The sequence below is a fragment of the Melozone crissalis genome, unplaced genomic scaffold (genome assembly GCF_028551555.1).
Source record: "Melozone crissalis strain CALT ecotype California unplaced genomic scaffold, PUWL_Pcris_2 ptg000041l_1, whole genome shotgun sequence".
NCBI lineage: Eukaryota > Metazoa > Chordata > Aves > Passeriformes > Passerellidae > Melozone > Melozone crissalis.
Window position 1 is genome coordinate 208,480 of NW_026535819.1, and position 24,187 is coordinate 232,666.

Sequence of the window (24,187 nt, forward strand, 5' to 3'; positions counted from 1 at the left end):
TAAGGCCACAAAAATATTCTTCTGGCCTCCATCCCTGCCTTTCTGAATACGTTCTCCAGGGCATGAGGAATCAATCACAATGTGAAAGGGGAAAGAAAAATCCCATATGTGAACTTTTATCATGCCCAAGTTCAGTTTTACACAAGTTTCAATGTTCATTATATCAAACTGAGACAAAAATGTTTTAATACCTAAACCCAAAAGCACTAATATACTTTTGCCTTTCAACATTCAGCACATACACAAATCTTGCAAGGCTAGAAACTTTCACTCTAGACATGATCAAAACAGATTCCCCTCGCCTTACCCCCTCCCCCCAAAATGTTCCAAATATAACACAAGCATTTAAAATGCACTGCTTTTTCATACGTGCAAAGACTTCTTCAAGATTCACGTCTATGAAAAAATGCCTCTCTACACTTGTTTTGCTACCTTTATGAAAGTCATAGGAAGCAATTATCCTTTTTAGTCAAGTCCACTTGATCATTTGAAGTGTTTCCCCACCTGCAGAATGCATAACTTCGCACACAAAGTAACACAGGAGCTAATACTATGCCCATGGTATGAAGAGGCTGTCAAACAACATAAAGATGTTAAAAATAATATTCCCCTGTACTTGCCATATTTCACCCCAACTAGATTAAAAAGAAATTTCTCAAATCCCAGAAATTATCAGATGCCCAAAATGTTGGCAATAAAATGTAAGAAGCCACTTAAATGACATACAACTTCTTTTCACAGCTTTTGATTCATACAATTTCTTTCAACTTGCTCAGGTTAATCACTAAAATGATGCATTACACAAACAGTGCTAAAAATCAAAACTAAGGAAACACCTTATCTGTTTGCACGGAAGGTTCACAGGCACATTGCAGTAGATCTCCTTCGTAGGCTGTCCGAAACAAAGTGGATAAATCAGGATGCAACAGACACCGGAGTTCGTCTGTTCTTCTTTGCCAATTTGACAAACCCATTTAGATACGGAGCACTCTCTGAAGCAAAACTGAAGACAGTGCAAAAACAACTGGAAAAAACCTCAAAAATACCACCATCAAAACCAAGCACAGAAGCAAACCTTAAAGCCATTATTTTACCAGCATTTGTCAAATGTTGTTATCTATGCTACAGAAGCAACATTCTTTGAAAGCAAAACGCAAATTTTATATTGCTGTTAGTAACATGCATGTAATGCAGTCAAAGTGCCCATAAGTTCAGTTGCAGTACTAGTTACCAAACTCACAAGAAAGTCACTGAGACACTTAAGCACTTCTGAAAACCACTTCTGGCCAACAAAGTCCACTAATTTGTGGACTTTGTTCACAACAAAGTCCACTAAAGTGCTCTAATTTCTGAATGCTAGCAGAGCAATCTGAGGAAGTCACTGACTGTTCACATTGCTTTCAGCAAATACAAAGATCACCGTGTCAGCAACCACTGATGACCACTGTTCTTATTGATTTTTTTCACTGAAGGGAAAAATACTGAGCTACATATGCTTTTACTACCCCTAATTCAGCCATTCCAGACTCCACAAGTCAACTGGCTTAGTTGATTTCAATAACCGTTTACTTACTACTTTCATTAGTTGACTATGGTCTTCCTAGTAACACTGAATCGAGAACTGAGAGCTGCAACATGCTTTTAAGAAAATATACTTCAGCATTCTATCAAAAGATAAATATTCTTTCTTAAGCTTAAAGTAGCTGGACAACTGGTTCAGTGAGAGCAATCAAAGTGCACTAGCGCCCTACCTGGGCACTGATAAACTTGGTTAGAACCAACGAAGTAACCATAATGCTTTATATGAAAAATATCTTAATTTCAAAAGGTCCTTTTGAAGTAATTAAACAATAAATCTTGGTGGACATTTGGACAACATGAGAAATTCTAGAGTATTTGAAAGCCTGGATTTAAATAATTGCCTACTAACAGTTTATTAAGAACAAAGCAATTAGGCTACAGAATATTAGTCATAGAAATGTGATAGCTTTTTAAAGATCTTCCAAAGCAAACACTTGTGTATTTTCAGTATCCATTTCACCAGGAAGACCCTAATATATTACACTGTGCTTTAGGCAACAGTACCACCTATAGATAAAATACACTATGAACAATTTAGCAGTTTCATGCACATCTTTTTCTGAGAAGCTTCTTACTGTATTTAATGATGACTAATGAAAATGTAACAGAAATAAAATGGGGCTGTGGATTAATTCAGCTGACCATAAACTGAGATCACTCAAGTAAATAACTATTCCTCAATAACATGCATCGTCCCTGAGTAAACAGGCTGAAAAAACCTGAATCTTGCATCATTTCCCAATAGCTGCCAATGGATCAAGTCTAATTCTGGAAAAAGTATATTCAAAGTTGATTTCGCTTTCTAAAATTCTCTCAACTCTCCTACTTCCACCCCTCCAGCGCACATACTCAAACGAGTTTGACTGTGAGCAGAGAAGCAGCTGCTGTGATGAGTTCAAGAAACAACTTCAGAATCCATGTCCTGAACTCCTGGGTTTTCTTAATACACAACTGATCTGAATTATATCTAACAGTACATTAAAAACAACACCTAATGCGCAAGTCATGCATTTATGACATGCTTTATTTGATTTGTCACATGTTACACTAGACAGCCATTGGTCCCTTTGTTGTCACTAAGCTGCCCTCCAACAATTAAAATTCCAGCTTTTCAAATTAACTGTCATAGGGCAACCTGGATACAAAGACATATGTGGCAGTCACTACACCAAAAAGGTAAGTTAACATTCTACAAGTGGAATAAAAATAAGGTTGTCTTATTTTTCAAAATTATAACGAATGCAATGTCTCAGTTTTCTAGTTTAAAAGCTGTGCGCAAAATTTCATAGCAAAAGGCTGTCAAAAGTTATTTGAAATATCTCACACAATCCTCAGTTGCTAAGACCATGAAAGAGTAGGAAGCTGACAATGCTGGCTTGAATGTCCAATACTATTCTGATTACGCCCCACATCTTTACTATATTCACTGATTACTGAGCTCATTCTAATGAACATTTATTACATTTACAAATTTACTTTTAAGTGTTTTCTTCTCTCCATTCTTCTATCTGCACCATTACTTACTGCATCAGGAAGTAAAGTAATAGTATGATCAAAATTACTTGTATAAGCCAAAAAAGTACAATAAAGTGAATTCCATTAAGTAAAGATAGTAGACAGATCTCCATCTGGTTACCTAAACAAATTAAGACAAGAAATACAGCATGGGTTTCTAATTATTAGAAACCATTTGGAGAACTTTGCATAGACTGGAATTTAACTGTGTCTGGAAATCTTTACATCAAGATTCTATATCAAGACAGAAATGCAGTAATCTCTCCAGCAGAAGTTCTCCTTCAAAAGTCATTACCCTTCAAGCAAGTCTGCAAACTTGAATATCTTAGAAGACCAAGATATATGTTTAGGGAAGTTTTACTTTAAGGGAATTTTCATGAAAGGAAAAAATCTTCAGTTGCAGGAAAAGAAACATATATCTGCAAATTATAGTAAAATACTACTACAACTCAAGTTCTCTAAACAGAAGAGAACTGACAGATGCTTCTGTAATCTCTGGTTATCAAATATAGGTGAAAATATGAAATACCTGTAACTTTAAATACAATTGCATACTTACAGTGGAATAAGGCAGCCGTGCTCTCAACCCATTTTGCTGCACATCTCCATTAGTTCGTTGCTGGGTCTAGCTTTGGTTTTTCAGCAGTTTTATCTCTTGTTTAAAAGCATAACATTCCTGTAAATGCCAGGAAACAGGATTACGGTTACATTTATTTTACAACTCAATTATTCTCAAACTGTGCACTCCTCACCTGAAACATGTGCTCTAGTATTTTTATTCTTACGTCTCCCTCACAACTTCCATTGTTAGTTCCCCATTCTAGTTTCACTGCTACTTGACAAATTCCCAAACTTAAAAGAACTACATATACATCACAGAGAGAAGAGCAATGTATTATAAGTTTCATAGCTAAATATACTCCAAATATGTGCTTGTAACTCCCCCTCACTCTGTCAATCAACACAAGGTCCAAGCCAACACACATTATTTATTGGTTTCACTCACTTCTTTCAAGGTGCTTTATGAATTGTAAATGCTACTCATCCTCACACCATTTTCCTCAAGGCTTAACTAAACAAAGCAAAACAGACACAAATCCAAATACAGTAATTAGTTTATCTCTGTATCAGCAAATAAAGCCACAGCTCTTCCAACAAACATGATCAGCTACAAACCTGAGAAAAATACTGCTTAGGTAACTCATTTTGGGGATATTTACTTTAGGCATAGCCCTTCCCTTTTCTCCTCTTTTGCCTTATACCAACTTTTATAAAACCTAATGTTTAATAAAATTACACATCAAATGAGAAGAAAATAATCTCAAAGACAGCTTCTTTTATATAGACTGACATGAAAATCTCATTAAAGCCCATGTTGCTTTGATAAAGGTAAAAATAACTGCAGGTCAATTGGTGCTACTGTGCCTCTACTACAGTTTTTATTTTTGTTCTATCACTAGAGAACCTCCCCCTTAAAGAAGTCTCTCTTCTCGACTATAACTATACACAATTCCTACTGGCATCAAAGCAAACTATCTTTTGCTAGAAAAGCAGTATTCTTTTGACACACCCAAAACTCATCCAGTAGGCACTCCTTGCATGAGCAAATGATCTTAGTTCAGAGAATAATCAAAATGACAAGTTAAAATAGGTTAGCAACCATTTAAGTATTTCAGTGAAATTACAGACATGACACCTGTTGTCTGCCCTGCATCACGTAGCATTTTAATAAAGGGCAAACCTTGTAATTCCTATGCACATGAACTTCTAGATGTCTTCACTAAAATAAGGCAAATAAACAGAAAAACTAATAAAATAACTTGGTTTGAAAGTGTTTTGTACTCATTTTTCTTCAAACTGGTGCTACATCATGCAGAATAGGCAAGATACAGAAAACGAACAAACGAGTGTGTGTAGGTCTGCCCTTTACAACAGCTTCCTGTCCTTCTGAGACATGAAGCATATCTACCAGGCATGGCATGAATATTCAACAAGTGAAAAAATATCCGACTATCAAAGCTATACATAAAAGACAAATTGCAACATTTATAGATAAGGTTTCTGAGGCAAGGAATATTCTTTTGTATTTCAGAGACAGCAACGCATTCCAATTTTTTCAATAATTAGTATGACAAGAATACATTTGCTCCATTTAGTTGGGTTCAGAACAACAAACCACAGACAAAAGGCATGATGTACTTCTACAACCAAAAATTTCAACATCCATTCCTCCATCCACTACATGCCAAAGCCCCAGGCTGACATAAGCCTGCAGAAGCTAGACCAAAAACTATCTGAAGTGAATTGAAAACAGATCGTAGTAAAGGCTCTTAACAAGATCCGCACGGTTTCATCCACATGATCTGCCAACAGTTTTCAAATTTATTCCTAAAGACACAGGAGGACGTAGCCAACCCTAGGTGGTTTCCATCTGTTCCCCCCAGACCCCACATCCGCACCAAGGCTGCTCCCGCTGTCCGCCCGGATTCGCGCCGCGCAGCACCGACTGCACGTGCCCGCCCCGTCTCACCGCACCGGGCCGGCCCCGGAGCCCCGCCGGCGGGCAGGGCCGTGGGGACCGCCGGCCCCGCGCCGGAGCGACATCGCCGGGCGGGGAGGGGCCCGGGCCCTTTCCGAGCGAGGCCGCGGGGCCGGGCGGGCGCTCGCAGAGCGGGGAAGCGCCGCCCGGCCCCGCCAGCGCCCACCCCGCCTCCCGCGCACCTGCCGCGCCCCGCGCAGGAGGCGCCCGGACCCGCCACGGTGGGCGACGATGCGGCAGCGCCCCGCGCCGCCCCCGGGGAGCCGGGAGCCGCCGGCCTCCCGCTAGCGGCGCCTCTGGACGGTGAGCGCCCGTCTGGGCCTGTCGCCGCAGAGCTCCGCCCGCAACACACGCCCGGAGCGGGGCCGGCAGAAGGCAGAGGGACGAGGGGCTGTGGCGGCCTGTCCCACCGTTTCTGCCGGGCACACGGAGCTTGTCCGCAACTCACCTGTTCGGGACTTGATGCCCCCAGCAACGCCCACGAGCTCTCTCGGTGAGAGGGAAGCACCCTCAGCGCCGCCGGGGACGAGGCCCGGCCCGGCTGGGGACCGCGGGGCGGGGCGGGGGCGCGCGGACTGACTCGCGCGACAGCCAACCGGCTCTCCGCGCGGGAGCGCGCACCAATGGGCCCGGGCGGGGCGGGAGCGCGCGAGCGCAGGTGCTGCGGCGCCGTCCTTGGCCGCGCCCGCCCCGCCCGCGCCCCCTGGCGGTCTCAGCGCGGCTGCGCAGGCGGCTCCGTGAGAGCGGCGGGAGCCCGGGGGTGCGGGCAGGGGGCGAGCCCGGGGCTCCGGGCAGGGGGCGAGCCCGGGGGTGCGGGCAGGGGGCGAGCCCGGGACTCCGGGCAGGGGCGAACTCGGGGGTGCGGGCAGGGGCGAACTCGGGGGTGCGGGCAGGGGCGAGCCCGGGGGTGCGGGCAGGGGGCAAGCCCGGGGATGCGGGCAGGGGCGAACTCGGGGGTGCGGGCAGGGGGCGAGCCCGGGGGTGCGGGCAGGGGGCGAGCCCAGGGCTCCGGGCGCGGGGCGAACCCGGGGGTGCGGGCAGGGGGCGAGCCCGGGGCTCCGGGCAGGGGCGAACCCGAGGGTGCGGGCAGGGCTTCCGAACAGCCCGAGCGTCCCTCCCGGTCGCTCCCGGAGAAGAGTCAGTGAAGTGCCGGTCGTTCGCGTCCCCTCGCCGCAGCACAGGCTGTGCTTCTCCCTTCCCGGTGCATCGACGAACCTCTCGGAATCTCCAAACTAAATCCGGGGTCAGGTTCAGGTCCGGGTGATGATGCTGCGGGTCACACAGTGACCTTGTGTGTTCTTCCAAGGCAATAAAATAGAGCTTTGTGGGCTTCTTGGTAACTGAGAGTGGTACTTGAAGCAAAGAGGCAAAAGGATGGTGCACCTTTCTCTGATTTACAGCTTCTATAAAAGCAATGCTCAGGCTCAGTGTGTGTAGGCATAGCTACAGGAAAACATTGGCTCTGTGGACTGGCAGGTACATGCAGGATTCCACACAGCCCATCGGACTGGCCTGCAGGTTTGCATGTTAGAGAACAAAAGCCTAGTGAGGGTATGCAGAGGAAGCTTTGAGATACTGCATGATGCCCCGAATACATTTATAACCAATTTTACTGGTTACCAAAGGTTTTCATTACCTATCAAACTCAGAGCAGTTTAAACATCTTCATATATCACAACTAAATGTCTATGAGAGTGCTTTTCAGAGCAGAAAAATTCAATTTGAGAATAAATTGTAAAAATAAGTTTAAACATAGATTTGAGATATTATGAGTCCTGATGCTCACAACACCAATAACTATATCAAAGCCAAAGGCACTACACAGAAGGTATTCTCTCTACACTTCCCTGCCCCTCAGAAAGGCTAAAGAAAATTAATTTCATATGAATCTCCAAACATTTAATTCTTATTTGAGTTTATCCTATTGGTGTACTGCGAAGCAACACACTTTCCTCTAATATGTATAGAATCAGTTCCCACTAGAGCAAAAGTACAGAACTGTCTGGCAAAATATTTTCTTCTCTGTCCTGTATCACTGTGCCAGAACATTAAAACAGCAATCCATGTGCTACAGACTTTGGAAAATATACATTAGTTACTAGTATTTTTACAGGAATTTGGAAAAAAACTATCTGAAAACCAGTTAACTTCTTATCCAAATGATTATGAGATTCTGACAGTCACCAAACTGATGCTTAAAGTACTGTAAAATGGTGGTGTCAGCTGCTCAGGTAGGTCTCATGTAGCACAGCAGGACAGCCTCTCAAATCCTGGGTATAAACACTGCTCTGCTAACAACGGAATCACCCAGCACCCGCTCCTCTTGAGGGAGCGGGTCATAATGAGGACTGGAAACTTCTTTCTTTGTTCCTATTTTAGGCTTCTGCTATGTACAGTGCCTTAAATGACCCCTACATAATATATTTTTAAAAATAAGCCAGCACCCTCTGGTGGAAAAGAATGCATAGACAAGGAATGTTACTTTAGACAACGGCATCAGCCAAATAATTTCCCTAAATTTTAATGAAATGTTTCTGTCTATAATTCAACTGACTTTTGACAGTTGGTAATTGATAATATTCAATTAAAATTTTTCCTAAACCCATCCACAATACAAAGGTACTATGCTATTTCATATAGCTCATGAAATGTAACATCCATGGGATTTGGATTCATTTTCTCTGCATGATTATTGCTGGAAGAGTATAAATTCCATATGCCATATTCATTGGCTATTCTACCTTTCCCTCAACCTGTTTTCAAGAAGTCTGCATTATGAAAAGTTAAGCAATGAGGCCTGCGTCTGCATGTACACAAAGATCAGGTAAACAGAACTGGTTCTTTTTAACCTAAACCAAGTTTTTCCTGTAGCCATCTTAACAAAACTTTTTCACAAAATCTTTGCCTTCTGTTTTCTGCTTTGCTGAAAGTGGTATTTTGTAGCACTTTTTAAACAAGTATCCAATCTCTGGGTCTGTTTTTCCCTTGATGCTGAATTCAGATGTGCCAGCTATGTTGAGAGAAATTCAGGTATTTCAGAACACTCAAAGAATCAGAATGATTTTGGGAAGGGATTTAAAAGCTCATCTCATTCCACGTCCCTGCCATGGGCAGAGACACCTTCCACTGGACCAGGTTGCTCCAAGCCCAGTCCAGCCTGGCCTTGGTCACTGGAGGGATGGGGCAGCCGCAGCTGCTCTGGGCACCCTGTGCCAGGGCCTCGCCACCCTCCCAGAGAACAATGCCTTCCCAATATCCCATCTAACCCTGCCCTCTGGCAGTGGGAAGCATTCCAGACCCTTGGTAAAAGTCCCTCTCCAGCTCTCCTGGAGCCCCTTTAGGTGCTGGAAGGGGCTCTGAGGTCTCCTCAGACCCTTCTCTTCCCCAGATGAGCACCCCCAGCTCTCCCAGCCTGGCTCCATAGCAGAGATGCTCCGGACACCTGATCATCTCAGTGGCCAGGATACCAGTGCAACAGTATGTTTATCCCATTCCTAATAGTCAGGCCTTGTTTACCCCATTCTGCATTACTTGAAATTTCAGACCGTTATAAGAAGGGGATTTGAAGGGAGGTTCTGCTGGAATAGGTACTCTGACACCAACAGGGACTCAGGGACTAACCCACGCAGCTCCAGTCCCGCCAAATCCCACTGCCAGTCAAGATAACCATGGCCTACAGCTGCACTGTGGGGGGGATGCTCCTGCTAAATTCAATGTCCAGGGTGAGAAGGAGCGTACCTACACTTACTGGGAGCAGCATCACCCCTACTGATGTCGGCAGCAGAACATAAAACGCAAATGCTGCCGAAGGAACGAAACAGGGTGTCCTCCTCAACAGACCGGCCTTGGAATGGCATGAATGGACTGCCACCACCTGGCTGGATTTTTTGTTTTGCTCTGAAAGTTGGATGAGGTTTTGGAGTACACAGCTCAAATGACCATCTGTTCAGAACGAAGCAATTAATGCTGGCAAAACAGAGAAACTTCAGACAGAGTAGTTGTTTCTAATGACTTGATTTCTAGTTGGTAGATCAGTATTAAAATGCTTCTTGTAACAGTTCAGTAATAGCATCCAAAATGCAAACTCCTCAGTAATTAAATACCTAAATTTAGACACTGACACCACAGATTTGCTCTAGAAGCATTTTAATTTACAAACAGCAATTCCAATTGACTTTATACCATAAAAAAGGCAATTTACAAGCAAGAAACAAATTCATCAGAACAAAATAAAGCAGCACAGAAATATTCATGTCACAAATCTAAAAACAAAGTGAATACAAGAGTAAAATATCATCTGAATAAATATTTTAAAGTTCATGCTGTAAAATAATCCTTAATGGCAAGTTACTAATTCTTACAGCATCAGCTTAGCTAGCTTCATTTACTTCATGTGGCGATGAAGTGCGGAGGTGTGAGGTTCCCGGTTTATATTGCAAGATAATGACACCAAGTCAAGTCATTCAAACTGTTCAATTATTTATCTTGAAAAATAACCGTACAAATAAAATTTATTTTAAAATACAAATTTTTAGTCAGAAACAAACACTGTTAAAATCGTGCAAGAGCTCTACCTCTAACCAGATCTACAACCAGAGGTTCTCAGGCTGAGTTCAAAGGCTGAATCCCTGGCCTGTGGGAATGGGATTCAGCAGTTCTGTATCTGCCATAGCAGGAGTGAGCTACAGGAGCAGGAAGCAAACCTGCTCAGTCAGTGATACGTGGCTTCACATCCCCTGAAGAAATACAGGAACACATGTCCCAGGCTTACTTATTTGTTTTTTGGGTTTTTTTTTTTTTTTAATGTAAACTTGCATAACTTAAGTTAATGCTGCCACAGGGATGTGCAAGTAGTATTAAATCTACAATATTAAATACAAGTATTCTGGCACTTGATAAAACATATGTAAAATGCACACAGATTATAAAGTTTGAACATTTTGAATGACTTTACTAAACTTCCAATTTGATCACTGAGTATTATGAAATTTACAATTCATGAAATAAAGAGATTCATATAAAGAATTTACATAATTCCCCAAATACTTTCAAATATAAAATTTAATAAATAACCCTGACCAGTCAAAAAGCACCATTCAAGGGTAAAATTCCCTTGGAAAATAGATTAGGTGTTGCATATTTGAGTCCCTTTCAATGGTTTCATGTAAAACCTGTTTAGAAAAATGACAATAAAAGAATCACAGTAAACTAATACAAAAATTAAAATAATATATATATATTTAAAGGTAAAGCTTATTCAATATTTTCCCAGCCCTTGATTTTATTCCTGTTGTTCTTCCCATAATTCAGCCTAAACATTATGAGGCCTCATTGTTTTGTCTAAAGTAAACCAAAGGCTTCAGCACAAAACATGTATTTATGCTGGAGAAGACTGCATTAAAACTCTAAATTTAGGCCTACAGTCTACCCTGCTGACAGTGAACTGACAGTATCCTTTATGCTACAGAAAGATGTCACACTCAAAAAGCAGAGCCAATCTTGAGGCCTTAGTGACCAAACTGAACTTGTAATACACTTGTAAGTATTTACAAAGCTATTTTCTAAACGTATTTACAAGTTTAAAAGAAGTAATATGGGAGATAACTGATAAAGAAAACTAAAATAATAGTTTTAAACCAGAAACATTAGCAAAGGTATAAAGTCCTTTATTTTCACAGTTTGTCAGAATAGGTTAAGCATCTAGAGGAAAGGACACTGTCACTGTTTTCACATTTGTCTAGAATTAAAAAGGTAGATTAAGAAGAGACTCAATTATGAACCAGCCTGTATAATTTCATTACTTATTTTCTTCACATATTCTATTGACTTCTGCATTTATTGTAAATGAAATGTGTAACAGCCCTGTGCTAAGAACTGCACAGACACGAGACACGGCACAGCGTTTCCACCCTTTGCCCGGCAGTCACGCCTCGTGTCTGTGCCAGCGCTGATCCTGGCACCCCGCTATGTGACAAGGCACAGTGGCAGTGCTGCGGCCAGGGGTGACGGCGGTGTCCGGCAGAGCCGGAGCGCTGCCGGACCGCAGAGCTGGACTATGGCTTGGAGGCAAGAACGCTGCCCGCGCGGGGAGGGACTTGCACACTGCTGAACCACGGCTTGTAGAAAAATGGATCGTTTCCTGCCCCTTAACAGTCTGTTACAATGTTTTGAACCTGAACCTGTACAATCAACATGATGGTGTATTCTTGTTTGCTTTTGTCTGAGACAATTTTGGATAAGTCACTCTTTGGTAAACTCAAACCATTTTCATACATTTACAAATACAAAGAACTAGATTTAAATAATGCTAAGATTGTGACACAGAAATTCAAGAAATATAAATTTGTACCCATATCCTGCTATCCTCAAGTCATCCTTCCAGGGAAAAATTCACACCAAAGGCACCACAGCACAGGTTCAAGATAAAGGGTTAAGAATAACTGTACATTTCTTGGATTTTGCATGTCTCAAACTTAATTCACCAAAACACACTTTTTGCATTTAATTACTTAAAACAAACACTCAAGGAAAAAACTGTATCAGAAACACCATGTTTTTAGGTGAGTAAACATACAGGCTACCTGCCTTTAGACACAGACTATCCCTTCCCTCACTGGAAACAAAATTTCTGTTGTTGCTTCAAGGAGAGAAACATCTCCCCACCCCCTGCCTCTTTATTTAGGCAGCTTTAGGACAAAGAGGCAAATGATGCACTTAATTTGACTGAAACTGCTCCAATTGAGCAGTTGGAGGTTATACTGTAAATCCATGTTTGAAAGATTAATTCTTATTGCAGAGTGTCACAATATGAAGAAGTAGTGTATTTAATAAAGCCGCTGCACAAATATGTCCCAGCTTCACAGAGGCCAAAAAGTTCTACAAGATAGCAAACCTACCTTTTTCTTTCCAATAATTTAGAAATGCACTTTTATTCTCTAATTTTTGTAAATTAAACAGCACGTTCACAAACGGATTTTCAGTATCAGCTAAACAAACATAGGACCCAATAATATAAAACCTGTATTCTAAAGAACGATGTGATTAGTTTAATAATTAATTCTGTTCATCAGGTAGAATGTTAAACAGTAGTGTTTTCCAGCCCATGCTTTTGAGGTCTTTTATGCCATTGGTTTTTTGTGGTGTGGGATTGGGTTTTCTTCTTTTTTTTTTTTTTTTTTTTTTCCCTTATTTTTCCTTTTTTTTTTTTCTGTTTGGTTGGGATCTTGGGAAAGTTGGTTTGTGTAGGGGGGCTTTTGTTTGTCTGTTTTTGGGGATTTTTTTCCCTTGACCATTATGTTTCACATGTTATATATTATACTGACCTAAATAATGAAGTTAGCACCATATTAAAAACACGTATTTGGTGAAACAAAAAAGATTTAGAGTATTTTTAAAGTTGTTGGTAGCTTCGTTATAGAGAAAAAACCACTGTAAAAACAGAGAAGCCATAGCAACTCTGTAATACTCACACGTGAAATAACATATTGCTCAAAATTCCCATAAAGTATTTGTTTTTCTATACAAAAAAAGTACAAATTCCAAGTGCTGGCATATCACTCGGAAATTTAAGTAGGAAGCCAACGTGCACCTGAAAGCAGCTCTCTGTGAAGAGACCTATTAAAATACTGCTCGGAAATATTGTGATTTAAACTACATCTCTCTCATGTTTTAACCAACTATGAAGAGTGATGAAGTTAAGTTTAATTACCTGGTACGGTTCTACAGTACAAAATGAAGGTAGATTCTGAGGCCAGTAAAAACACATTTTAGACCACAATGCTACTTTTAGGTTTGCTAATATTTTTTTTTTTAATATATAGATATATATATATGTGTATATCTATATATATATAGATATATCTATCTCTATATATATAAAAAGGTCAGCACCACAGGTTGTCCAGCTTGCATTCTAGACAACTAACAAAACCTTTCAACAATTTAACCATAGTTAATAGATTTATGGCATTTGGTTTACATATGTTATAAAGCAAAGCTATTAAAACAAAGTAATTCACTTTGCTCACTTTTGCACACAAAGTAATAGTTTAATAACATGAAAACCAAACAACATTTGTTTGAAACCAAAACCATCCTCCCAAAGTCCGAAGTTCTAAACCCTAAGCAGAGAGGAGTCCTAACGGTTGACAAAGTGGCATATGGTATTAGCTTTGACACAGAAAAGGGAAAGTGAAAGCATTTCATATATATAAAGCAAATTTATATATATAAACAGTCTCACTACCAAAGCCAGTTAGTAAGAGTGAACAGATTTCATTGTGACAGGAGAGGAATCAAAGCTGTAATATTCTCTCTCCCAATTGCTGTGTAACTCATTACCAGCAATAGGATTTAAGAAATAAAGGAAATTACAGCTTCTTTGAACATTCAGCAGAGCTGCCAATTCTTATTCTAATATCTTTCTCCACTGGCATTTGCATCTCACCAGATCAATCAGCAGGGACACTTCACCAGACTCTTCCTAGCCTTTCTCCAGTACACTGTCTTTATATTCTGAGTGTCTTCAAATACAAAAAAAAACCAAACCCCAAACAATTCAGCCTCCTTCAAAAACAAAGAATACTTCTGAAGTCTTCTCCAGAAACCATTTCTAACTGATTTCCAGAAGGTCAGGAAAATGAAAAGGCTGTTACACTTGTACTGAAGATTACTAAAAGAATAAAATACTTTAAAAATACATTAGTAATGTGCTTGTCTGTTTCACTTAGATGTAAGATTTTAATCAGATGTGTTAGACATTGCATGAATTTCCATACTAGAATCCATGGCTTCAGAAGCTGAAGCATCGTTATCTACTTTCTGTTCCCCAAACGCTTCTGTTCTGTCTGGAGACTCAACCCTGTTTCTCACTTCTGTAACCCCCGGGTGATTTTTTCGCAAGTGCTGGTTTAGTGTACCCTGGAAAGGAAAACATTTTCCACAAATCTCACAGCGAAAGGGTTTGTCATCTGTGTGACCACGAATATGATACTCAAGTTGGTCCTTACGGGTATATTTCTTTCCACAAAACTTGCACACAAAAGGAGTTATTCCCATGTGCAATCGCATGTGTCGATCAAGGCTCCCTTTCTGGTTGAAAGACTTGCCACAGTAAATACAAATTAGCCTCTCATTGTATGGATACCAATGACCTCTTGCATTTCTTTCCCGTGGACTATTTTCATATCCTGGATTACTCACCATGGATTCACTGTCAGCCCCTTGCACCAAGCCCTGGACATCACTATGCAAGTGACCTGTAGGTACTCGTTTTTGGCGTGCACGACCCCCTCTGAAACAGCTCAGCATTGACCTTGAAGGACTTGTATTGCTCATGCTTCCAAAGGTTTCTGACACACCTGTTGCCTGTGATGAGGCATGAGTAAATGAATAAACATGTTGTAAGACAGACCCATAGGAACCAACGTTTACTGCGACCACCTGCTCTCCATCCACCATTTCAGTGTGATATCCATCATCACCAAGGGAAGAGCTATCAGAGCAGCTTGGTCTGTCAGACTTTTCCATTTTAACTTTCACCTCTGCAATCTGACTTTCCCTTACTATCAGGTCTCCTTGGTCATGATCACCTTCAATCTGAATCTCATATTCAGAGATACTCCCGCTGCTGCCTCGGTCTGAATGCCCTTCTTCTTGCAGACGACTACGAAGAGTTTTGCCTGGAGTAGTTTCCATCCGAAGGTCGCTGCCTGCTGTTGACTGTCGCACCTGAGAGCAATAGGGAGGAGATATCTCAATAGGGTTGGCAAAGTAGCTGCTGTCTTTAACGCCATTACGATTCTCTGAATTTTCTTCGGCACCGACAGTAACAGAATCAACATCACCAACACTGATCTTTGAATGAATACTCTCCAGTATCTGCGTGCACTTGTCAATGACACACTGCATCTGTAGGAAGCTAGCTGCAGTCAGAAAACTGACAACGTCCTTCAGTTGCAAGGACATCCTTCCAGTGTAACAAAAAGAAAGCAACTGTTCAAAAACATTGGGGTTTTTAATAACTGATATGGATAGGCCACTCATGGTGCTTAATGCTGAATGGTCGCGGAAATACGGAGAACTGGCAGCTAAGACAGCTTTATGGGCACGGAACGGCTGACCCTGGATGTGCACGATTATGTCACAGAGTTTCCCTTGCAAGCGGAGTTCATTTAACTGGCTCAGAACAGTGTTGCTGTACTCCGGCACATCAAACTGAATGAAACTGCTGCTGTCCATTTCTACAGATGTAAAGAGTAATCTGAAAGAAAAATTTAAATATTTAAAACAGAGAATGAATACGGAGTTCTCCATTTCAAAAATAAATGCTTGCAAATGTTTAAGTCACATCACCCCACTGATCTGTTAAAGGTGCATTACAACGAAACATTTAGCATAAATACTCCATATAACAAAAAAGTACAGTCTTAATCTGAAAGATTTGAAAGAAAAATGTTTGAGCCACCCATGGATTTCAAATTTTTTAAAAAACAATTTCTCTTGTAATTTTAGTTTAGTTTTGTTTTTTTTTTTAACAAACCATGGTGTGAACTTTGAAGCTCATCTAACACAGCAGTGATATCCAAGCTAGAATAATTTGACATTCAAATTTTAACCTAACTTAAAAGCCATGGGTACTTAAACAGCAGGAAAATGACATTCAAAGAGGCCTTAAAGAGATGTATAGAGCTCCAAACAAAAGCTAAAGAAAAGGACTTTTCACAGATTACTATTGTAAAAAGCATATACACACACACACTATCAGCCTGAGAAGGCTGATCTGCAACATTACCCTACACTTCCAAGATCTAATCAAGTGCCCCAGAACCCTCAGACTTTTATTGCTATTCTAGTTCTTATTAATGCAGAAGTCTAAAGACATAATATTGCCACCATACCTGCTTTTCCAATTGAACAAACAGATCTCAACATCATCCATTGACTTCAGATGCAGGAAGCATATCCAATGTATCACAATATACTAGTGGATTTTTTTTCTATTATGTTACATGCTGTAATGGGACACAGGAACAATTTAAAACAAATTATGAAAATTCATGTTTCTAAAGAGAAAATTGACAAGAAGAAATAAGATTAAAAGCCTAAAAGGAAGCACTGGAGCTCTAGCAGCTGACCCTCACTTAAAACTAACATTCACAACCTTCAAAAATAGAACTTCTTTTCAGCAGACACAAGAAAGCCAGCTTCCTGTCTTGACATTATGTTTGACTTTGAAAACTAGCAAAAGCTCTCACAGAACATTCAATATCAAGTTATCAGACTTGCTAAATATGTTCTCTAACTTACCAGTGTTATTACCCATTAAAATGGGTAAATGGGACTTCGTTTGAGTTTTTTTTTGGCTGAGATGTATAAGTGAGAAAAAAGACATTTTCTAGGCTCTTACATCTGAGGTGGGAAATAGGATTGCAAGATGGCTACCAGAAGTGCTATGACTGTAGCAATCTCTTCAGAGATGGCTTTGGCAGGACAGTTCTTTTATTCAGCAAGTAAAGCTACAAAACAAATCAGAGTTATGAGCTGATATAAGTAAAAAACCAAACAGCACAACACATAACCTATCCCAGTTGTGGGGTAGTTACATGGCAAGATTAACTTTGCTTTTCTGAGCATCCCTGCTTGTTGTACAGAGAATAACTATCCCACTCCCACGCAGAAGACAGGAGTTTCAGCAGTTGGATACATGTTTGTGTTACGAGTGTTTTAAGGTCACTTAAGGAATCACCAGGGAGGAGGGAATGCACCATCACAATCTGTCACCTTCACTTGTGCCTGACAGGGCAGCGCAAGCTTCTTAGAAACCCAACATAGGGAACCTTTAATTTGTGGGGCTTATTAGCTATGCACAGATGCAATATCAGCCATTCCTTATTAAGCTTCTCTGCTAAATTGAGGAAGAGTTTGTGTTGAGTAGAAGTGACATGAATAGACAAGTTACCTGAGTCAGGAACTGTGTAAAAACCAAAAGACCAGCCTCCAGCAGCAATAATTTGGCATTCTAGTCTAGTCATGTACAGAAAGTATTTGTGACAGTGGAGTTTGTGACTCCACTGTCATAAATAGACAGTGGAGTTCCTCCTTGTCCTATACTTCCCTAAGGGCTCTTACCCAGCAAAATGGAGAATAACTTACTCCTGGAGAAAATACTAAAATATAAATTGTCACCACTAGCACTGGTTCAGACAGAAGGAATGAATTAAGGATAGGCACCTGAGAAGAAAGAAGATGGATATTTTATGGCTTATGATAGAGGGGAAAAAAATTATGTTCTTTTCATCATTGAATCTCTAGATGAATTCAGGGTCCCTGGGATGCAGCCATGCATTGAAAATGTACTGCAAACACATACCAGAGAAAGCATGAGAACCAGAAAGACACCAAGGAGATAGGAATCCAGTGTGATCCTTGCCTATCACGACTTTTAGAACACCCTACTATCTCTCATGTGCATATATGTATCTGTAAGTAACTCTATATCCTTGTTCTCAGAATTGTTTCATCTTTCTTCTGGGAAACAAAGAAGCTTATTTTCCTTAAGATGCTAGGAGTAAACAGCACATTCTGGCCACAAGTGGGGAGGATGATGGAGTCAAAGGTCTGTAAGTCTGTTCATCAGTGTAGCAGAAAAGCAGTAAAAGCCCAGCAAGAGGGATCAAGGGAACATACAGTGTTGCTTTGAGAGCAAGCAAACAGGTCAAGTACACACTGTCTAAAAGGCAGTGCACAACAAGATTCTATATCCAGCTGCTCTTAAAAAACAAAGAGAGCAAGCTACAGCATACTCTTTTGAGTACTTTTCTACCTTAGTTCCTTCCTTTGCAGGTACATGCTTCCTATAACCTTGACATCATCTGTGGAAAGCTGGGGTTAAATGACAAGAATTTTGAAATACAGCAGCAGTCGACAGAAGGGAACCCTTCTCCCAATTTCAGCCACAACCTTAAATCTCCAGCTAGAGGAGAAGTGACCAGTTACCAATGGACACCCCATTCTGGAGCAGGCCTCCCTCCCCCTAGCAGGGACAGCATTGAGGCTGCAGTAATTTTTGGCAGGGTTAGTACCAGAGCATGCCAACTTCCTCACATCAATTTGGAAAAGCAAGACCTGGGGGGGAAATCTAGGCATTACACACATCAGAGAAGCAGGCATCACTCGCCATGTTTTATTGGTGAATAAGAGCCAGAAGAAAAATGATCTTATTTATTCACAAAAGTCCCTAATGTCACTATCTAGAAAATAAAAGTAATCCATAGATTATATTCCCATACACAAGAAGGTTTTATTTTATTTGTATATAGGATCAACTTAGCAGCTCCATGATAAAATTCTAGTAACATTAACCAAAATAATGTTCAGCAGGGTACTGTACCATAACAATACTCAATTATTCATCAGTGCTGGCAGAGCAGTAGCACTTTCAAGACAATAGTATTTATGGCTGAAACATTTCTGAAAGAATCTGGGAAGATCACTACAGTTTGAAAAGGCTAATAAGAACCCCCCCCCCAAGCTTTTTAACAGCTTCCTTCAAGTTTAAACATCTCCCTAACCTCTTCTCTTTTGGGGTCAGGCATATAGCATTAAACCGAAGCAAGAAGGTACTTTAAAATACAAAAGAACTTTGGACACATCCACTGTATGCTCTAAAGAAAAAAACAATATGTCTGCAGTTAAGCAGACAGTCATAATGAAACTTATATACGTAACATTCCTTACAGAACTAGCACAGGTGAAGAAGAAAAAGAAATCATGCTCAGTCAGAAGTCCCATTCGGTACCTTCCACAGTATCTCAGCACATGCAGAGGGAACCTGTGTTATTTAGGCTCAGTACAGTCATATATACAACAGCTCAGAATTATGACAGTTTTATTTGCAATATATAAACTTGAGCATTTTGGGGGGTAGTGAGAACTCACACAACTTGAGCTGGATTCAATTATCCTTTTGGATCCCTTCCAAATGAGAATATTCTGTGATTTTGTACAGTCACAGCAGTGTCAGGTACACTCATTGTTAAAAAGCAATGCATTTTATCTTGCTTTAGCTTTCATCCCTGCCTGGGAGTTAGTGTAAAGTTAGGGCATAGCCCTGCAAAATTTGAGTCTGGCACCTGTCTACAATTAGGTCCTCTCTTAACCGTTCCTCAAAAGTAGGTCAAAGTGTTTAAGGTTTTCATAGCTATTATGTATCCAAGATACTGGCTGAAGGCACAGGCCAAAACTGCACACCAGGTTCACTAAGTCCTAGAAGGGCTCTGTGTTGAGTCTCATGTCTATTTTGTAGCAGATGATGCAGTCACACTCAAAAGAATCATATAAATTCTCTTTGCATCTGCACTACATTTATTCATCAGGGTTTTATACAGCAAATATAGCCCATAAAATGGCTTTAGTAGTAGTGGATTGCTGCCCTATGTTTTTAAAGAAAAGTGTTCATTGAACTACCTCTGAACATCAGAAGGATAACATTTCTTATTACATTTCAAAAGAAATTTCCTTTAAAAATTATGTTCTATGAAAACACTTATTTAATTTAAAAAACAAGAATAGATGTTGACAAACCACATTAGTTATTTAATTTTACTGACATCATACAGTAGCAGCGGAGAAGCATCATATAACTATAACACGAAGCTGTGTGTCTGCCAATATAGTATTAATTTCTGCTTCTAAGTCTGCACCTGTTTAATTTCCTTCACTCACTGAAGTATGATTCACCGTTCCCACAGGCAGGTGAATGACACAAATTATACTCATTTTAACTCACACTAAGGTGAAAAAAGATCCCGTGCATTTTCTTAAATTAGCTCAGCAACAAGGAATCCTTGAGAAAAAAACCCCACATTACAAACCATTACTGTTGTAGCACATCTGAGAACAGAAATGCATAGTAAAGCCAGGAGGGTCATAATGAAAGTGAAGACAAAACCAAAACAAAGTACTCTATGGCACCAAAAATGCCTCTACCCAGCAACAAGCGGCAGAACAAGAGGAAACAGCCTCAACCTGCAGCAAGGGAGATTCAGGTTGGAAACTGGGAAGAATTTCTTCACTGAAAGGGTTGTTAAGCATTGGAACAGGCTGCCCAGGGAGGTGGTGGAGTCACCATCCCTGGAGGTGTTAAAGAAATGACTGGATGTGGCACTCAGTGCTCTGGTCTGACTGACAATGCGGTGATCAGTTAAAGACTGGACTCGATGATCTTGGAGGTCTTTTCAACTTCAATGATTCTGTGATACTCCCTCCATACATTATGCTCAGAATACAGAGAAAGGGCAAGAAAATAAGTAGGTATTTGTATAAATCAGTGCACTCCTCCCTTGCATTTTGTAGGACATAGTATTTGCACCATCTGTGTGAGAACTCAGGACATCACTGCAAATATAATTCAAGTGACTTTTAACCTAGGAATGTTACCTTATCAGTTATGATCGTGGAAGTTTTTGGGCAAAAGTCTTCATCACTCTTACTCTTTTCAGCGATGCATTTGCATCACTCTTCAGATTTACAACAGCCACACTAATTAATGCTACCTGTATCAAAGGAAAACTGCCATCAAGTATGTCACAGGCTAGGGGGGGTCTCCAAGACACTCTTAAAATAATCTTTGAAAATAGGGGAGTGACTGATTATAGAACATTCTACCAGTTTATACTTCTAATAACAGGGAAATACTAATTATCCCTTAAAAGTCAACACATAGTGCTCCTGCATGGCCTTAAATAACATGCCACACAGCATTGCTGCTGTACTGAAACTCCATCCCCAAAGCAGGGTAAGCTACCCCACTGATAAAAACCAGTTTAATTTTGCAGCCAATAAAAAACTCCAAAACTAAAGGAGGGTAAGAAACCTACATAATCTCCCAACAAGTGAAGTACAACAAATTTCTAATAATACAAGCAGCACTATTCAAATATGTAGAATTGGTTTTTGCATTAATTCATCACTTCCTCCAAAATGCCCATTGGAACCAACGAAGATAGAGGAAGTTTGGCCAAATTATCTGTAGGAAAGCACACACAAAAGGTGCATGAGGCATATTATTAATTGGAAAACAGCTTTGAAAGTCAGTCTGCTTCATGTCTGGTTTGGACTACAATACAAAATCTGTTAGGTGACAACTACACAACAATTTAAAACTTTATTACTTTACCTCCTAAAAATGCAGGAAATGCCCACTTCCTCAGAAACACAAGCCAATTAATACAGGCTGAACTGTAGTTACTAGAAAACTTAGCTCTTCCATTCTTGTATCCGTAGATAACTGAACATCCAGTGAAAATCATTATTCCTTCTCTGCAGCCAGACAGGCCATGTTCTACCAAAGTACCGAATACCTGCAGTGAAACCACAAGCAAAGCTCCTGCCTGGCAGGTGAGGTCTCTGGCAGTGCTGTGGGACACAACCTCACTAACTGCCTGGGGAGCAAAGCAGTAACCCCTGACACTCAGTTCAGTAAAGCTTTATTAATTCAAACATTTGTCTAACAAAAATTTAAAAGTATTTATTTTTACCTCACCAAGATTCACAACATGTGTACAGAAAATCACTTCAAAGAGTGGATGATTTTAGCATCAAAATAAAATCAATTTATTCAGATGTATGTACATACATGGACATGTATACATACACACATGCCAGTACCAGCAACGCTGCAAACTCATTCTCAGTGGTCAGCATGGCACAGCAGAGATATTGTTGGAACTGCATATTTAGGATTTTATAGAAAAAAAGGACCCTTTTATTTGAGCAAATATCCACAGAAAGCAGATAAGAAGTCCAAGTGACACTTTCATCCCTCATTCTCTTAACTGTCTTCCTCAAACTGCTTGCCTGTGTGGAAGTGATTGAAAAGGAAAAAATGAAACACCTATCAATGCATAAAAACAGTTTCACCTAAGAATTAGAAACCTCAATAGAAATAATCTCTAAATCTTGACTCTAGAAATCAAATTGCCACAAAAGTAATTGCAGGCACATATCTATTTCTGAATGCAAAAAAAAAGTTACCAGGAGGCAAACTGGAGATAAGCCAAGATCAAAAGGTGCCTTCTAAATAAAACTATTCTATGTGTCTATGATTCCAGTATGAACAAATATATTCTGCCAGATAAAACAAAGGGGCATGTTGATGATGCATACACTTCAAATCAAAAAGATCTTACAAGTAATGATCAAAAGCTTTTATTTTGTGCACAAATTTCACAATATCCCCATTATGTAATGCTAAATAGCCACATTTTCCAAATACCTGACAACTCTGAGATGCCACTTCCATTATAAAAGAACTCCAGCCTGTATTCTCCTGATATTACAATTTTATTTACTATCTAGATAATACTTCATCACTATTGTGCATTTTAATCTGTCCACTTTCTTCTTTGTTTTTGGTGGGGTTTTGTTATTTGTTTTTTAACAGTAGCCATTCTTCATCAAATTATTGACTTTTTGGCTCCGATGTTTCTTTTAAGTAATGAAGTGACTATGTCCTCTAGCTATCAGCAACATTTTTTGCACTAGATTTACAAGCTGCAAAGAACACATTTTCGTGGTATTTTCCCAGCACACCTACTCGGGACAGGTGGAACTGTTTGGAGCTGTCCCTGGACCGGCAATGAAACACAAGCACATTCTGATCCAGATGTTGAGTATTCTGCAACACGTAGCAACTGCAGTGCAGCTAATCCTATCGCACTTTGTTTTCCCTTGGAAACCAGGCTCACTCACGTTAATGTTTCTGAGACTGTTCAGGCTTGTTCCAAATTAACTCTCAACTCTTGATTTACTCTAAGCCAATTCCAACTCTACGCGCTGTGCACGCCTGCCGGGATTTGGAAAGACCTTTGCATTACGGAGATAGGGGTTTCACTAGAACTTCCACCTTCTCTGATGGAACAGCAGCAGCTGAAAGGTCCCCCAGCTCCTGGCAATGAACACCTCCCCGACCGGGGCCAGGTTTGTTCCTCTCCAGTCCGCCGTGCCGGGGATTTTACGCCCCGCTCGGGTTAGCAGCAGATCCCGACACAGGCGCGTCCGCCCTCCCTCCCCGCACGCCAAAGCTGCACCTGAACCACCGACTCGGGTTACGCGACAGCTCCTGCCGAGGCACCGCCGGGCGAAGGCCGCCTCGACGAAGCCGCTGCCGCCGCTCCAGGCAGCCGAACCGAGCCACGGCCCTCCGGGCCGCGGTCGCCGCCCCCGCGGGGCCTGTCAGGCGCCGGGACCCCTCCTGAGCACGGCCCGTCCCATGGGCAGCGCCGCGCCGCCGCGGGGCCGAGCGCCCCTCGCGCGCCGCTCACCTGGGGCTGTCTGGGGCTCTCACATGGCGGATCCCGGCCGGCCCGGCCCGCTCCCAGCGCCGCTTCCCGCCCGCTCCCACAGCCACTCGCACCCGGAACTGATTCCGCTGGCGGCCGTTCCGCTTCCTGGCGACGCCCCGGCAGCGGGCGGTGCCCCCGGGCCGCTCGGGAACCCGCCCCGCTCTCGGCGCGGAGCCCGGGCGCTCCCCCCGGCCGCAGTAGGGCGGAG

The 24,187-nt window shown here is 41.3% G+C and overlaps 2 protein-coding genes across 5 annotated transcripts in view; both read right to left on the bottom strand.

Annotated features, from left to right (window-relative positions):
* The window catches only part of RALGPS1 (Ral GEF with PH domain and SH3 binding motif 1), a 74,878-nt gene extending 68,688 nt beyond the window's left edge, over positions 1 to 6,190 (bottom strand). For both annotated transcript variants that reach the window (XM_054283897.1, XM_054283895.1), the window contains exons 1-3: positions 6,084 to 6,190; positions 3,656 to 3,772; positions 837 to 1,024 (exon numbers count right to left, since the gene is read on the bottom strand). The gene's annotated coding sequence lies outside the window, so the exon portion shown is untranslated. The remainder of the gene's footprint in view (positions 1 to 836; positions 1,025 to 3,655; positions 3,773 to 6,083) is intronic.
* Positions 6,191 to 9,776: 3,586 nt separating this feature from the next.
* Positions 9,777 to 24,038, bottom strand: ZBTB34 (zinc finger and BTB domain containing 34). 3 transcript variants are annotated; one of them, XM_054284183.1, is made up of 3 exons: positions 23,959 to 24,038; positions 16,534 to 16,647; positions 9,777 to 15,896 (listed from the first exon to the last, which is right to left on the bottom strand). In XM_054284183.1, the coding sequence occupies exons 2-3, from the start codon at positions 16,572 to 16,574 to the stop codon at positions 14,375 to 14,377; spliced, it is 1,563 nt and encodes a 520-aa protein (XP_054140158.1). In that variant the 5' UTR covers positions 16,575 to 16,647; positions 23,959 to 24,038; the 3' UTR covers positions 9,777 to 14,374. The 3 variants fall into 3 exon arrangements, with proteins under 3 accessions (XP_054140158.1, XP_054140159.1, XP_054140157.1); XM_054284184.1 differs by lacking the exon at positions 16,534 to 16,647 and having other exon boundaries at positions 23,959 to 24,021; XM_054284182.1 differs by lacking the exon at positions 23,959 to 24,038 and having other exon boundaries at positions 16,534 to 17,457.
* Between the last annotated feature and the right edge of the window lie 149 nt (positions 24,039 to 24,187).